The sequence below is a fragment of the Caretta caretta genome, chromosome 2, assembly GCF_965140235.1.
Source record: "Caretta caretta isolate rCarCar2 chromosome 2, rCarCar1.hap1, whole genome shotgun sequence".
Lineage (NCBI taxonomy): Eukaryota > Metazoa > Chordata > Testudines > Cheloniidae > Caretta > Caretta caretta.
This window is the reverse complement of record NC_134207.1, coordinates 141,167,582-141,185,645: the sequence shown is the minus strand read 5'-3', so window position 1 is coordinate 141,185,645 and position 18,064 is coordinate 141,167,582. Positions and strand designations below refer to the sequence as shown.

At 41.1% G+C, this 18,064-nt stretch overlaps 1 protein-coding gene across 3 annotated transcripts in view; it reads right to left on the bottom strand.

Moving 5' to 3' along the window:
• Positions 1 to 251: 251 nt before the first annotated feature.
• Positions 252 to 18,064, bottom strand: part of DAP (death associated protein) — a 110,533-nt gene continuing 92,720 nt past the window's right edge. For 2 of the 3 annotated variants that reach the window (XM_075125453.1, XM_048839607.2), the window contains 2 exons: positions 8,638 to 8,680; positions 252 to 1,956 (listed from right to left, as the gene is read on the bottom strand). In XM_075125453.1, the coding sequence (XP_074981554.1) occupies positions 1,837 to 1,956; positions 8,638 to 8,680 (163 nt within the window). In that variant the 3' untranslated portion in view covers positions 252 to 1,836. Of the gene's footprint in view, positions 1,957 to 2,017; positions 2,572 to 8,637; positions 8,681 to 18,064 lie in introns of those variants that run through there. The other variant, XM_075125454.1, reaches the window with a different exon arrangement.

Here is an 18,064-nt window from a genome sequence, read left to right as displayed (position 1 = left end):
GAAATTCACAATCTTATTTCATTTACAAAAGGATCGTATAGCCAGACTATACTTTTTGTTGGTCTGCAGATGTACGTGAATGCATACAGGGTGAAGTTCATTTCTCTGTGTAGAGGATCCTCACCAAGTGACGCACAGCCCTTGTGCAGGGTCTCTGCACAGGGGTAAATCTTACTCACAGTGAACTAAATTATCCCATTTAGAAAATACCACTGGTTTTTCTATTTCAGTTTACAATAATCAGCCACTCAGAGAATAATCATGACTTTATTTAGCATGGTTTTAAAGAGTATTTTTAAAGCTCTCCTCTCACTACTTTTTCATGCTATTTGATTTTAACCCTAAATGCACCACCAAAGCCCTGAGCGGTCCAGAGCTCCCAGGGTTTGCCAGATGAGTGACTTCACTGTTGGTCCAAGTGGCCACATTCCCTGAAGTGAAGTTCTATAATCCTGCAGGGTACTAAAGCCTGTAGTGTATTTATATTCCTTTAAAAATTCAAGTACATATTACAAAATACAGGCTACGTGTTTTTAAAATTTTTTCATGGGTGTATAGAGATTAGATGTGGGAGGCAATTGATAGGGGTACTGATTTTGATAGAGCTAGTGATTTTAAACTGTGCAAGCATAAAAAGATTTATACACATGGCCAGACCTAACCTTGACTAATCAGATTATGTTAGTTAAAATGGTATATCTCATCTGTATCATCATCTGCTTGCCTATGGTAAAAGACTAGCAAAAACATCAGACATGGTATATAACAGACCATGCATGATGATGTTATCCACATTTACAGTTACAGATAGTCCATATTTTAGAACAGTAACCATATACTGTATTTAAGTTAAAGGAATTTACCCTTCTATTCTGGGCCCAATTCTGTGAGATGCTGAGTTCCGTCAACTCTCTCAGTGGGAAGTAAGGGAGCTCACTTCTTCACAGTATTGGACTGCTTGCACCTCATTGATTTACTACACAGCGTTATGCCTTATTACTCACTTTATTTAGAAAGGCTTCACAGGGTCCTGAAGTCTCACAAATTCAACAGCTGAGCTGAGGAATGACATTGCATAGAACAGGCTTCCCCCTATTTTGACATCTTCCTCCCACCTAAAGCTACAGCACTTCATATGTGCAACGTCTACATGGAAGAGGTGGTGTAAGTGGAACATGTATCATGAAGGATCAACTAGATTCCTCCCCCCACACCTTATTTGAGCATGGGTTCTGGTCAATTCTTCTCTGCCATGGCTAAATTCAAAGGAGAGAATCTAAAGCATAAAAACTTTAGTAACATTCTTTTTTATATTCTAGATTACAAATATAGTCCAGATTGCAAGATTCTATAAAAATCAGACTCCCATGTATTACAAACCTCCCAAACAAATACAAAAAACATCCTCCCCACATCAAATAAACCAAACACAAAATCTTATATGATCCCCAACAGGTTTAACATTAAAGCTACCTCTGCTATTGGCTATGGCAATCCTGCATCTAAATCCATTCATCAGATTAATTATTTATGTTCAAGTTTGGTCTTGGCAATAACAGATATATTACAATGCTAAGCAAAAATGAACTGGAAAAACTGAGTAATGCTCTTGATCAGCAAACACACAACAGCGAAGCAGCATGTTTTCCATCTGGAGTAACAGAATCTAATGAAGTCTCCATTTTTATTAAACCATGGAGAATTAAGGCAAAAGCAACATATATCATTTTTAAAGGCCAGTTTTATTGATTTGGTAGCGTGAATCCTAAAAACTCTAATCTCTTCTTTCTACAATGTATTCACTGATGCAGTTTGGCTGGCTTTTTGACAGAGGGCTCACTTGCGAGGCTGGTGGATGTGCTGATTGACGTGTTGTGGATGAGGAAGCTTTTCCACAGAGGGATGAGGTTTTTGGTGAGCCACCTGAGCGGCAGCTGGAGGGAAGTCTTTATCACCCTGTTAAAGAACACACCAGTAAAAACACAAACATGGAAAAAACATGCCAACCAGTTCAAACTGATAGTATTTTTTTTTATTAAAGCATAAAGAGCATATGAAAAACATTGTGGGTCCCTCTAATTCCTTTCTTCCTTTGCACACACACTGCATGCACTCTATGTTGGCATATTTAACAGGGATTTTGTCAACTTAAAAAAAATCACACTTCTGTCTGAAAATTTTCACCTACTGTTGTTCCAAGGAGCACCTAAAATGACTGTATCTTACAGACTGGAGAGAGAACATTTTTCTGTTTTTGGTTTCTGCAGTGTCAGCACTTTGTGTAAAGTCAGGCTATTTCTACACTACAATCTATGTCGGGAAAATGTACGTCGCTCAGGGGTGTGAATAGAACGCCCCCTAAGCGACATAAGTTACACTGACATAAGTGCTTATCTGTTGGCGGGAGAGTTTCTTCCGCTGACATAGCTACTTCCACTCATTGAGATGATTTTACGTTGATGGGAGAGCTCTCTCACATCGGCACATGGCGTCTTCACCAGATGCGCTGCAGTGGCGCAGCTGTACGTGTAGACATGGCCTCAGTTTCACTGGTTCATTATGCTCAGTTTCCTTATTTGTGACAATTTTTTCACACAGCAGCAAGGGAGGGGAAAACATTTTAAAAACAGGAGAAAGGAGTTTGTTAAACCACACAAATAAACAGAATTCCACCAGGGGAGCTGCATACCCAAACTGCTTTTAACTCAAAAGTATAAACCTGGCTTAGATTTCAAGATCAGAATGTCCCTTTTAAAGAAGCATTGGTCCCACCTGTGCCATCATCACCTAACACCTACTCTGCAAAACCAGGTCAATTGCAGTAGTATGTATTTGCTGTAAAATCAGCAAGGAATCAGGCAGCTGCTTATTTCTGTCTGTGAAGTCATCCCTGTCAACCCTTCAAAAAGCAATGGAGGACAATCATTAGCATCCAAAGGGGCAGGGACTAGAGAGGGAGTATCACCATATCCCCGTCTAAACGCTGGGGAAGAATCTAATTTTCTTATGTTTAGGCCAGAAACACTTTAACTTCTGCTTACTGGCAGACTGACAATGTTGTAAGAAGTGATTTTATACAAAACAGAAATCCTATGTCTGCTTTACTTTCCCTCCATTTTACCCTAATGTCCCCTCTATATCTTGTCAAGTTTGCCTTTGCTGTTTCAGTGCCATATTGTTCATTAGAGAGATAAGGTGGGAGAGGTGATATATTTTATTGGACCTATTTCTATTGCTGAAAGACAAACTTTCGAGCTACAGAGAGCTTCTCTTCAGGTCTGGAAAAGGTACTCAGTGTCACAACTAAATACACGGTGAAACAGAATGCTTAACAGAAGTAAACACATTCTAAGAAGGAGAGCTCTGTGTGGCTTGAAAGCTAGTCTCTTTCACCAACAGAAGTTGGTCCAATAAAAGATATAACTCACCCACCTAGTCTATTCTATGACACCATTCAAGATGAAGTGGCCTATTCACACCTCTTCAGTCATAGGACAAAAAAGGGGAAGTTTGTGAGTTACATATTGTTATAACAAGCCATGAATCCAGTGTTTTTAGTTAGACTGTGATATTTAGTGTCTAGCAAAGTTATGAATTTGTCTTTTGAAAGTGTTGTGCAGATTTCCCTTAGGACAAAGACTGAGAGGTCAGATATGAAATAACATTTAGTGAAAGGGTTGGCCCATGAGTGATATGGTGTTTGTCTTTTATCACTTTTCTATGTGACTTCATTTGAGAGCATAGTAATTGTCTGGTTTCACCCACATAGTTGTTGGGATATTTAGTGCGCTGGATGAGGTACACCACAAGGTGCAATAGGCATATGTAGGAGCCATGGATCTTGAAAGGTGTGTTGTGGGAGGTACTGGTCAATGTAGCAGTGGAAATAGGTAGGTAGGTTTTGCATCTGTTGATCTGACAGGGTCCGGTGCTGCTTTGTGTTGGTGTGTCTTGGTTGTCGGGCTCTTGCTTCTGATGAGCTTACTGAGATCAGGGGATTGTTTGAAGGCCAGAAGAAGGGGTTTGGGAAATATTTCTTTCAGGTCCCCATTGAGTATCGGCTGTAATTGTTTATTGATACCTTATATGGGTTACAGTGTTGGGTGGCAGGTGACAACTACTGGTGTGGGGTTGATGGGTTTTTTTTTCCTGTATTGAAGTGGGTTCTCTTGTGGAATTTGGATGGCCTGTTCCATGACGTGATCTACTTCTCTGGTGGAGTGTCCTTGTTTGACAAAGTTAGTTTTTAGTGTGTTAAGGTGTGTATCTTGCAGTTTCTCCTCTGAGCATATTCTGTGGAATCCGAGGGCCTGACTGTACATAACAGATTTCTTGGTGTGTTTGGGTTGGTAACTGGATCTCTGAAAATGGGTGTGGTGATCCATGGGTTTCTTGTATATAGTTGTCTGAAGGGTTTCACTGTTGAAGCTGATCATCGTGTCCAGGAAGTTGAGGCTGGTGTGGGAGTGTTCTAAAGAGAATTTAATGGACAGGTGGTGGTTGCTGAAGTTGTGGTGGAAATCTATGAGGGAGTTTAGGTTATCTGTCCAGAGGATGAAAATATCATCAATGTATCTCAGGTATATCACTGGTTTTGTGGTGCATTTGTCCAGAAATTCTTCCTCATGGGGGTGCATGAACAGGTTGGCATATTGGGAGCCATTCTAGTACCCACAGCTGTTTCCATGGCTTGGACAAAGTGTTTGTTGTTGCACGTAAAATTGTTATGGGCGACGATGAAATGGATGAGTTTGGTGATGTGTTTTGGCTGGATATCTGAGTGTTGTCCTTTGTCTTGTAGATTCAAGGCAGGCAGCGATGCCATCATTGTGAGGGATGTTGGTGTAGAGGGAGTTGATATCCTTGGTGTCAAGGATAGTGTTCTGAGGGAGGCTGTAATGTTGCAGAGTTTGTGGAGGAAGTTGTTTGTGTCATGGAGGAAGCTGTCCCTTTGTGTGGTGAGTGGTTTGAGGATGGTTTCTATGAGTCCTGATATTTCTTCAATAAAAGTGCCATGCCCAGATATGATGGGTCTGCCTGGGTTCCTCTGTTTATGTATCTTGGGAAGCACGTAGAAGGTCTCTGGGGGGGCAGTTCATGGGGGATGAGGTTGTAGAGATTTTCTTGGAGTTGTTTGGGGAAGTTATCCTTAAATTCCTGGATGAACTGTGGTGTGTGTGGGGGGGTCTTTGAGTTCTTTATAGTAGGTGGTGTCAGAGAGTTGGCAGTTGGTCTCACTGATATAGTCATCACAGCTGAAGATTAGAATGGTGCACCTTTTATCTGCTGGTTTGATCACTATCTGATGGGTGGATTTCAGGGACAGTGTCTTCTCAGCAGTGGAGAGACTGTGGTGAATGGGATGTTTAAGGATTTCAGTCAATTTTTTTCCTGAAGCTATCCATGTAATCATCAAGCGTGTTGTTTTTGTCTACTGTTAGGTGTCCAGTCAGATGATTCTATGTGGGTGAAACCAGACAACAACTGAGCTCTCACATGAATTCTCACAGAAAAATGATAAAAGACAAAAACACTGTATCACCTGTGGGTGAACACTTTTCACAAAACAATCACACGATATCTGACCTCTCAGTCTTCATCCTCAAAGGAAACCTGCACAATACCTGCAGAAGATGAGTCTGGGAATTTAAATTCATAACTCTTCTAGACACTAAAACTCATGGTCTTAATAAAGACACTGGATTTATGGCTTATTACAACAATCTGTAACTCACTAACCTCCCCCTTTTTTGGCCAAAGACTAGGGAGGTGCTCTCAGGCCACTTCACCTTGAATGGTCTCTTAGAATATGTGTTAACTACTTATGCTAAACAATCTGCTCCAACTTGTATTTAGTTGTGACACTCTGAGTACCTTTCCTAGACCTGAAGTGCTCTGTGTAGTTCGAAATCTTGTCTCTTTCACCAACAGAAGTTGATCCAATGAAAGATATGACCTCACCCACCTTGTCTCTCTAAGATCCTGGGACCAACACAGCTACAACAACTTGCAAACATTAGGCTAACTATAACTTTCACCATTAAATTGCTTCATTTAATCCCTCTCCGCACTAAATCTTTCTCTTCTTTGAAGATATTTTCTTCTCTGAAGTGATATTTTCCCCTCTTTTTTCTCCTCCGCTGTCATTGATTTTTTTTTTTTTGTGTACCCTCTCCTACACCCCTCTCCCATATGCTTGAGATGGCAGGCTGAATGCAGGTATTGTTAACACACTAAATGTGACTGGTGAGTGTTTTAGAAGGCAACCAGTTGCCAAAGTGGGTCTATCACTGTTCTCCAGAAATGTTTCTCTGCCATGAAGAGAACCCTCTGTTTCCGACTGAAGGATGTGGTTGCCAAAGTGGCTCCTAGTTCAAACACTGGGTTTGTTTGCTGGTGGTGAACTGACAAAGTTTGAGGATAAATTTCAGAGTAGCAGCCATGTTAGTCTGTATTCGCAAAAAGAAAAGGAGTACTTGTGGCACCTTAGAGACTAACAAATTTATTTGCGCATACGCTTTCGTGAGCTACAGCTCACTTCATCAGATAAAGGCAGCCACAGTAGAGCCTGGAGGTGCAGTACTGCCTGCCCGAGCTATGGAGTGCAGACCACTGGCTGCAAGCATGCTGCAGGTCACCATAGTAACCTACCAAGGAGTGAAGTGTTTCCTATAGAGCAAGATACAAGCTAGAGGAAGGAAAAGTTCCAAGGTAACTAAGGAAAGGGCTTCCCTTCTATTTTCTCTAGGCCTGGACCTTGTAAAGTCCAGGTCCCTTTTTTTTTATGCTCAGCAACGTGAAGGATGTTTGTATGTCACCAAGGCAAAATGTCACCATTTTAGAGCTAACAAAGTGAGACTAAAGCTTCTAAATTGTACTGCAAATGTCTTTGGCTGTAAAAAACAAACGAACAAACAAACCCCCCAAAACATCTCAGGATGAAATCCTCAAAGGCACAGTAATGCTGAGCTTTATGCGGGGGAAGACCAGCACAACTATATTGGTGAAATACACACCCAGTCTCATTCTGAGGCCAGCAAGTCTCTGCTACTCCAGCTCAAGGGCTTGAGCAAATGGCAGCAGCCTCTTCTTGGCATGTCAGATCTTGTGGCTATATCACTTCCCCAGTGTGGATCTATGGCCTACCCCAATTACCACCATCAGGTTGGGTCGGCATGGAAACCTTTCACAGTTCACAGGGAGTGTGGGCTTCGCCTCTCCACTGGCACCCACTACAGTTCCAATACAGGACTTAAGTCTTGCAGAGGACATTGTAGTGGCCGGGCACATACAAGGGTGCAAATTTTTCCTAACTGATTCTGACAAGACTATTCACAGCAGCTTGACCACTGATTAAATGGTCCTCTGTCTCCAGCCCCACAAAATAAATTAAACTTACCAACTGAACACTGCAGTCTAGTAAGGGTGTGGGGTCTGGGTCAAACAAAACATAACTGTAACGAATTTATTTACACTCATTTAACTCACGCTTAGCTTAGTTTCACCTCACCAATTGGTGGTAATATGATTGACACAAGTTTGGGTAATTCATTTTGAGTATATAGGGAGGTTACGTTACATTCCATACACTGACAATTATAGTGAGCTTGGGCATGAATTATTATTAAACTCATGGCAAATTAATGTTAATCACATCATGTTGATATTCATGCCTTAGCTCTATTATAATTATAGGAAGCAACTAAAACACATATTTATCATTTTTGAGCACTGACAGTCGTTACCCCCCACAAGGAGCTTAGTCTACTACAAAATAGAAAAAAAGTTTGTCCACAAGAAACTAGACTATGAAACACTTACATCAGTATGCCCAAAAGTAATCCATTGACTTTAATGGACTATTTACATGAACAGGTGCTCACATTTGTGAGTAAGGGTTGCACATGTAGTCCAAATATGTGCACTGCGATGGAGCTAATAATGTTAATGTAGGCAATTGCACGGTTAAGCTCAGCTTTTCAGAATTCTCATTACTTGATTACATTTATGCATCTCCCCAGTATAATTTTAATGAGACACTTATGTCTGAGATGCAATAAGGATGTAAGTGCTTCTATCATATCACACACACACACAGAGTTAGATCATGCAGTTGGATCTGTGTGGCTGGACCCTTATGTTTGTGTGGTGCCCATTTGAGTTCAGCAGGTGTCTACCCACATGGATCAAGCTACTGGAGATGGCCCGTATTGTAACAAGTTTTGAAAAAAGTGGACGCAGTAGCATCAAGGATACAGGACAAAGCCCAATAGCTTCACATTTTTAAACTCACAAACTGATGAAGTGAGCTGTAGCTCACGAAAGCTTATGCCCAAATAAATTGGTTAGTCTCTAAGGTGCCACTAGTACTCCTTTTCTTTTTGCGAATACAGCCTAACATGGCTGCTACTCTGAAACTGAAACAGTAGAAACAATTTCAAAATAGCTATTCACCCAAAACATAATAAAATAAAAAATACTCAAGGAGGCTTAAATAAAATATAAATATAAACCCCAATCAAGTCAAATATGACAGGGAAGGGAAAAGATCAAAATTAAGAATCTTTCTCTAATCAGTGATGAAGTGAAAAGGCCTCTTAATCAAATGACTGAAAAGAAATTAACATGTAAACTCACTCTTGCAATGACACCGGAGATGAACACCGTTGGTTTAGGTGGGCTGAAAAATAAGAAAGATTATAGTTATTTAATTGATTTGTTCAACTTTACTCACCCTCGAGGAAAAAAGAACACAGGTACAGCAGAAGTAAGACTTTGTTAACCTAATGTAAGATGACTCTGGATATTCTTGGCAATTAATGGATGCTTAAAATAGAAAAGACAAATTCTCCCTTCAACCTTGTTTTGCTACACTAATTAGCCCAGGGGTCTCAAACTCAAATGATCACGAAGGCCACATGAGGACTAGTACATTGGCCTGAGGGCTGCATCACTGACACCCCCCCACCCGCTGCCCCCGCCCCCAGTCCACCCCTTCCATGAGGCCCCGCCCCTGCCCTGCCTCGCCTCTTCCTACCCCTTCCCTGCCCCCATTCCAACCCCTTCCTGCAGTGAAAGGGACAGCAACCTGTCAGTAAATGCACAATCATATCCTATTTCTTCTTTAGCAGAAAATAAGGAAACCTAGACATAGATATAAACTATTGGGTTACAGGATAATGTTCATGCTCAAATAAATTGGTTAGTCTCTAAGGTGCCACAAGTACTCCTTTTCTTTTTGCGAATACAGACTAACACGGCTGTTACTCTGAAACCTGTCATTAAATCCACTGATTCTCCGGTCCATTTCTGCTAGACCTCTTTGTCCCCCAAAGATCTTTGAAAATCAAGATCCTCAGCTTTCTCTTTGAAGATCTGATTAACTATGACATGTGCCAATGCAGATTTCGAAGGATAAGAAAAGGACATGGTACACTGAATCAGTAGTTCTCTCACTCTAATTCACAGGACAACTTTATGAGAGATCGTCTTACAGATGCACCTTCCATCCCGAACCCTACTGCCTCGTTCTCAGAATGTTTAATTCTGTGAACCATTAGACCAGTCCCAGACACTACAGTTTTAGAACCACTGCACTGAGACATTTACTGTGTTTGCAGTAGTTCAACATACACTACTGTTACTGAGTAACACCTGCTAAAAATAGGGGTTGAGGGATGTGAGCATGTCAGCAGACCCCAAGAAAAGAGCAGGCTATCATTGCTACAGTTGTAACACACTTTCAAGTGCTTTAAATTCTATTGGTGTTTTATGCTAAGTACAACCTACATTTCTAGTATTTTATAACCTGTGATGGTTGCTTTGAGGATATAGTTAATCTGATGAAAATCGGTTTGACAGATGTTGTTTTGAAGATGCAACATTACTTTCTCTAGGCTTTAGTAAACAAAAAAGTGAAAAAAACTACTATTATTACTAAAATAAAATTCTTATACATGCTTTTACTATTTTATATTTGATAGACACATTTATTTAAGTTTAAATAAAAGGTAAAGTAGGTCTTATTTAAGGAATACAAGGCTAAATTTGCAAGGATTGTTTAAAGTTCATGAAAATACTTTCATAAGGAATTCTAGTTTTATTATAACGTGGAGAAAAAGCCCACATTTAAGATTTGAATGTACAAAGCACTTATTCCAATTTTATATGTGCAGTACTGTCAAAAATTGCACCGTTTAAACATCACAAATGTTACTATGTTCATTTGCACTGAAAGTATCCAAGTAAGATAGAGAGTTCTATTATTTCACAGTACTGAAGCTTAAACAAAGTGTTTACTGACATTACAAGAAAATCATAGAGAAGATAGAATACTTGAAAATTAAACTAGATGAAATAAGGTATTATGAATACTAAAAGCTTATGTCTTCATTCTGCAGTGGTTTTAAATCTGTGAGTTCAAGTCTCACAGATATACTGTAAAGAATGACCATATGCTAGGGTTAAAAATTAATAATATGGAAGTCCCTAGAGAACGCATAATATTACATTATTTTAAAGGGAGAGACTGCATAGTTCAGTATCTGAACCCTGTTGTACACATTGACAATGCTCATTGTCTTTATGGAGTTAATTAGTTGGGAGACAGGAGCATGAAGAAAAAAATGCAATAAACAGAAAACAAATAAAGGAATAAATTGCTAACTTCCAATGTGGCAGAACTTCAACTTTCCATACTAGGATCAGTGTTGTTTCATATCTTTATCCGTGCTGTAGAAAAGGGGATAAACTGTGAGATGGTAAAATTCAGCAGCTAACACAATTACTTTGGGAAGTCAAGATTAGAAAAAAATTGTGAGAAATTCGCCACTGACCTCACAGAGCTAGATGATGGAGAAGCACAGTGATAGATGAAATTCAGCGCAGACTAACGCAAAGCCTTGCACACCAGAAGGAATCATTTGAACTACTCATATATTGTGCACTGGTAGTTGGAAAACCAAACAAAAATGTTAGGATGAATAAAGAAGGGAATAGAAACAACACTGAAAATGTTAATTATAACCCTTGTTTAGAATATTGCATTCAATCCTGGCCACTCCATAAGGAGACAGACAGATGAAATAGAAAGCGTACAGAGACGGGCAAGGGAAAGGATCAGAAGCATGGAGGGCTTTCCATGTTAGCGATTGAGGCAGCACATTTAAAACTGATGAAAGGAAATACTTTTTAAAGAGCGCATAATTAATCTACAGCTCTCACTGCAACAAGGTATTATTGAGGCAAGGAGTTTAGTATGATTCAGAAGCAGAATTAGACATTTATATGACTTGAATGCATCCATAATCACATCAGTTAGGATAAAAAAAATGTAAAAAGTCTATGAACCCTCATGCTCTAGGGCACAAATTAACCTCTTAACTAGGAGGCTAGAAAGAAACTTCCTCTGTGGTCAGGTAGGTTACACTTTCACATGTCATTGTCCTTCCTGGGTTCAACTGAAACACTATTTTCTAGTATACTTGAACCATCTAAAACCACGCAGTACTATGTGTCTGAGTAGAAGCAGAGTTCTCAAAAGATTTCCAGTCTGCCAACATTGAATCAAGTTGTCAGACCTCAAGGAGGACACTTGGAGAGAAATATAAGCACACACCTTTTTACTGGACTAAGAGAGTTTGAGACAAATGGGAAAATGATAAATATTTTACTAAACAAGAGAGTGCTCTCTCCTGAACAGGGATGATTGGCACACAGGTGTTCTTCCCTTAGAGAAGGGAGGTAGAGCCAAACCTACAAAGGGACTTAGGTACCTAAACCCCAGTTTTAGGTCTTGAAATCCAATTTCTAGGCTCCTTGGTGATCTGCTCAGCTGCGCCTAACCCAGTAGGTGCCAAAACTCGGTACCTAAGTTCCTGCTGTGAAAATTCCCTAGACACCTACATTTCTGAGTCTGGGCATGCACACTGCTGCCTCCCTCTGTGAGCAGTCCCAACTCCACACAAAAGAGCAGGAGACAGATGACCTCCCTCATAACCTATCATCCAATGGTTTGGGTGCTCAGCTGGGACAAGGCAGACCCAGGTTTTATTGCCACTTCTGTCTGATGAGGTGGGACTTGAAAAGGGAAAGATCAACTACATTTCTTGGGTGAATGCCCTAACCACTGGGCTATGAGATATTCTGATGTGGGTCTTTCTCAAACCATCCTGTTGAAGCTGGTCCACTTTAAATAATTGTATAAGTGTACAAAACTCGCTGTATAACCTCCAGTCTAGTGGTCAGAATGCATACCTGAGAGATGGCAGATTCCCTGTTCAAATCCCTTCTCTTCATCAAGCAGAAAAGGGACTTGAACTAGGCTCTCACTCACACTCTAGGTGAGTTTCCTAACCACTCTGGTGCAGGTTATGAGCGGGGGCACTGGGCCATCTTGTGTGGAGTTAGGCACCTGCATAACTCATTCTTACAAGAAACAGCTTAGTCACCTGACTCCAGGACAGGGTTCCTGGCTTGGATTGCAAGCAGACGTAGGCACCTCCCTGCATCCCAGACTTAAGGGCTGAACTACATGAGAGGGGCAGGGCGTCTCCCACGGGTAGGGCCCTACCAAATTAAGGGTCCATTTTGGTCAATTTCACAGTCATAGGATTTTGTAAATAGTAATTTCCATGATTTCAGCTATTTAAATCTGAAATTTCACAGTGTCGTAATTGTAGGAGTCCTACAATTGGGGTGGGGTCACAAGGTTCTAGGGGGCGGGGGTTGCAGTACTGCTACCCTTAATTCTGCGCTGCTGCTGCTGGCGGCGGCGGTGCTGCCTTTAGAGCTGGGCAGCTGGACAGCAGCGGCTGTGGATCAGGAGCCCAGCTCTGAAGGCAAAGCCGCCGCCAGCAGCAGTGCAGAAGGCTGGCATGGTGTTGTATTGCTACCCTTATTTCTGTGCTGCTGCCTGAAGGGCTGGGCCCTCAGTCAGTAGCTGCTGCCCTCCAGCCGCCCAGGTCTGAAGGTAGCAGCAGCGCAGAAGAATGGCATGGTATGGCATTGCCACCTTCCTTTTTGCGCTGCTGCTGGTGAGGCATCGCCTTCAGAGCTGGGCGCCCAGCCAACAGGTGCCGCTCTCCAGCCACCCAGGTCTGAAGGCAGTGGAGAAGTAAGGGTGGCAATACTGCGACCCCCCTTACAACTCCCTTTTGGCTCAGGACCCCCAATTTTAGACCAATTTCATTGGTCTCCTGAGTGAAATCTGTATAGTAAAGGGTAAAATCACACAAAAGACCAGCTTTCATGGTCCGTAATGCATTTTTCATGGCCTAGCTGACGTGGCTCCTGGCTTTTCGGGATCTCATTCTCAGGCCCCTCTCTCCCCATGCACTGTACAGGGAGCCAAGGCACCCAACTCAGGCTTTGTAGAAAAAAAGAAAAGGCAACCAAAAAAGCAAAAAAACCCCAAGAAACAAGACAACATGCAAAGCATCTGATTTGTGTTTCTATTCTGTTTAGGTCCAATAAAGAATAGAGACAACTGTACATTATTTTTTATTATTGAGTCTGCAAATAAACCACTACATAAATGAATTACAACACCATCCTGGCCACTATGGATGTAGAAGCCCTCTACACCAACATTCTACACAAAGATGGACTACAAGCCGTCAAGAACACTATCCCCGATAATGTCACGGCTAACCTGGTGGCTGAACTTTGTGACTTTGTCCTTACCCATAACTGTTTTATATTTGGGGACAATGTATACCTTCAGATCAGCGGCACTGCTATGGATACCCGCATGGCCCCACAGTAGGCCAACATTTTTATGGCTGATTTAGAACAATGCTTTCTCAGCTCTCGTCCCCTAATGCCCCTACTCTACTTGCGCTATATTGATGACATCTTCATCATCTGGACCCATGGAAAAGAAGCCCTTGAGGAATTCCACCATGATTTCAACAATTTCCATCCCACCATCAACCTCAGCCTGGTCCAGTCCACACAAGAGATCCACTTCCTGGACACTACAGTGCTAATAAATGATGGTCACATAAACACCACCCTATACCGGAAACCTACTGACCGCTATTCCTACCTACATGCCTCCAGCTTTCACCGTGACCATACCACACAATCCATCGTCTATAGCCAAGTTCTGCGATACAACCGCATTTGCTCCAACCCCTCAGACAGAGACAGACACCTACAAGATCTCTATCAAGCATTCTTACAACTACAATACCCACCTGCAGAAGTGAAGAAACAGATTGATAGAGCCAGAAGAGTTCCCAGAAGTCACCTACTACAGGACAGGCCTAACAAAGAAAATAACAGAATGCCACTAGCCGTCACCTTCAGCCCCCAACTAAAACCCCTCCAACGCATTATTAAGGATCTACAACCTATCCTGAAGGATGACCCAACACTCTCACAAATCTTGGGAGACAGGCCACTCCTTGCCTACAGAGAGCCCCCCAACCTGAAGCAAATACTCACCACCAACCACGTACCACACAACAGAACCACTAACCCAGGAACCTATCCTTGCAACAAAGCCCGTTGCCAACTGTGCCCACATATCTATTCAGGGGACACCATCACAGGGCCTAATAACATCAGCCACACTATCAGAGGCTCGTTCACCTGCACATCCACCAATGTGATATATGCCATCATGTGCCAGCAATGCCCCTCTGCCATGTACATTGGTCAAACTGGACAGTCTCTACGTAAAAGAGTAAATGGACACAAATCAGATGTCAAGAATTATAACATTCATAAACCAGTCGGAGAACACTTCAATCTCTCTGGTCACGCGATTACGGACATGAAAGTCGCTATTTTACAACAAAAAAACTTCAAATCCAGACTCCAGCGAGAAACTGCTGAATTGGAATTCATTTGCAAATTGGATACAATTAACTTAGGCTTGAATAGAGACTGGAAGTGGCTTAGTCATTATGCAAGGTAGCCTATTTCCCCTTGTTTTTTCCTCCCCTTCCCCCCCCCCCCCCCCCCCCGACGTTCTTGTTAAACCCTGGATTTGTGCTGGAAATGGCCCACCTTGATTATCATACACAATGTAAGGAGAGTGGTCACTTTGGATAAGCTATTACCAGCAGGAGAGTGAGTTTGTGTGTGTGTGTGTGGGGGGGTGGGTGAGAAAACCTGGATTTGTGTTGGAAATAGCCCACCTTGATTATCATACACATTGTAAGGAGAGTGGTCACTTTAGATAAGCTATTACCAGCAGGAGAGTGAGTTTGTGTGTGTGTGTGTGGGGGGAGGGTGAGAAAACCTGGATTTGTGCTGGAAATGGCCCAACTTGATTATCATACACATTGTAAGGAGAGTGATCACTTTAGATAAGCTATTACCAGCAGGAGAGTGGTGTGAGAGGAGGTATTTTTTCATGCTTTGTGTGTATATAATAAGATCTTCTAAACTTTCCACAGTATGCATCCAATGAAGTGAGCAGTAGCTCATGAAAGCTTATGCTCAAATAAATTGGTTAGTCTCTAACGTGCCACAAGTACTCCTTTTCTTTTTGCGAATACAGACTAACAGGGCTGTTACTCTGAAACCAATGATTTGGACATGTATATGTGCATATTTATATGTTTTTCCAAGGTTAATTAAGTATTTTAGGAAAAATTGTCAAAATGGCCACCAGGAAGAGTTGGTGGCTGCACCGAGGCCATCAACAAATTTGTTGTGAGAAACCCTAAGGTTCTCTAAACCTTCCAGCCCGGAGTTCAGCTGTGATCACTGATTTCAGTGGGCAAAACTTCAGACCTCAATCCTGCCCTTAGCCTTCTGGAATTAAAAAAAATAAATAAAACAAAACAACAACTGATGAGCTTAAGCCATCCAGCTTAGCCTTCAAAGTTATTTGGGAATTTGTATGTCATTGCTACAAAACAAGAGTTAACTGTTTTCAATTTTAGTTTAGTGCCATTTTGAAGGTCTCCTATATACAACTTCAAAGAGATGTTTGAGTGTACCTGGTTGCCTTTGATTCTGACATTGTCTATGAAAATAAATTGAGATGATTAAACACACACTGAGATGATTAAAAACACATTTCCCAGCAAACTAAGTAAGAATAACAACAAGCACACTGCTCATCAGTTGGCCTGAAAGACTTTCTGATTTGCTTATAATATATTTGGGTTATTAATTTTCAGGACACAAAAGTAATAATTAGCCTGGCTGGCTACCAGAGGGAAATATTCTGCTTGATTGCACACAGACATTCCGTATCTGAGATTCTACCACATGCTATGCTGTCGAGGTTGTTTGTATGCCAACCAAAACCATGTTTTGAAACCTGCAAGATGATCCACAAGATGGCACTGTTGAACCTCCCAGTCTTGTGTACTATAACAACAAGACAACCTGAGACAAATTCAGGAACTTTGGCAAATATTAAAAGCTAAGTTTAAAAAAAAGTTGCAGATAATGCTTCCACTAACAAAAAACAGGCAGCACAGAGTACATACGTATGTACGTACACACACGCACGCACGCACGTTATACTATCTGTGGGAAACAACTTCATTGTTCCATGTACCGGTCTGAATTTGAATAAATCCCATATGAAAGCTTCAACCCTTCCAAATTGTCTCCCTTTTCTGTACAGCAAATGAATGCAATTTCACAAGTCTTAAGAAGTAGTCAGATATCCTATATATACATATATTAACAATAACTAGTTTTGTTATTCATATACAAATAAATGGGGTGTTCTAATTTAATTAAATTAAATTTAATAGCAACTGACTGATATTCGTCTTGCTGATATGCAGTATCAGCCTATTGGGGTGCATAGCCTGGATACAAATTTTTAAAGACGTTCTCTCTTTCATGTACCTTTCTTAATGCTCTGTATCCATAGGAGAAAACCATTTTAGGGAATATTCCCCTCCACCCCCCACTTCCCACACATTGTTTAGCGAGCACTAACATTGGAGTATATGGAACTATAAACAGAGTTTGTTAAGCCTTTGTTTTGTGAACAGAAGGAATTAAGTATTTCGCCTTTTCTATAGATCCATGGTATTTGTATATAGTCCAGCTGCTGCTTCATCAATTAGGGCTCAGCCTGGTCATTCTAACATACAAGTGATTCCCCAGGGAATTCAGTGATGAAGTTTTCACAGGCAACAGCTGTAATATGTGTTTTGTTATGTACATTTAATGTCTGTAGCCACTTATGTGCAAAAACTGACAAATGTTTTAAACATGCTAAAAGTAAATTTTATTTAAAAGGTGACAACATTCAAAGGAAAATCTAATTTATGGAAGTAAAATGCTTATCAGCCAGAGAACTAGCCACAGATATTGGAACAGATAGGGCAGCTGGGTACCAGTGAGATTCTCGGTCAGTACCAACCGCGCCATTATCTACTCAGATTCCTACTTGAACCTCACCCTCTGACCAGTAGGCATTTGATAAGTTTACATCTTATACCCTCCTACTCCTCTGAGCAATGGAATGTGAAGTTCTTCCTTTTCACTCTATATCCTTGCCTCAAATATTGGAGATTCCTGACTGTTATGAAGAGAAGTCTGCACTAGTTTAACTTTCTAACATCCTCCATGTTTTGTATAGTTGCCTGTCTGTGCATAGCTCCAATGCATACCTCTGCTGTTGCTCAAAGCTTTCTACAGCAACTGTGGAGTGAAACCAACACAAATGTAAAATAACTATGTTCTTGTAAATTCCACTGTACTACTGTTAGCTCTGGGAAGCAGTAAAGGCATTGAGCTGTCTGCAGACTCAGGAAGACAGACTTACATTAGTTCACATTCAAAAGGTATCTCTGAAACCCATACATGCCCAGAATTTAATTTTTGTGGCTTATACTGCACCCTACTCTCCAGAGAAAGTTTCCGACTTGTCAGTGGATTTTCTGGAGGGGTAAAGGTTTAATGACTTTTTCTTCCTTTCTTCCTTAATATATTAAAGATTGTCTTACAGTTTTCCCTCCATAAAGCATGCATGTTCATGCTTGTTTTCCCATATGAAACATCAGGTTCTGGCTTCCCTCTCTTTCCTTACGGTCTTTGCCAAGATGTTAGCAGGATTTTCATAGTGCATACAGCTGCA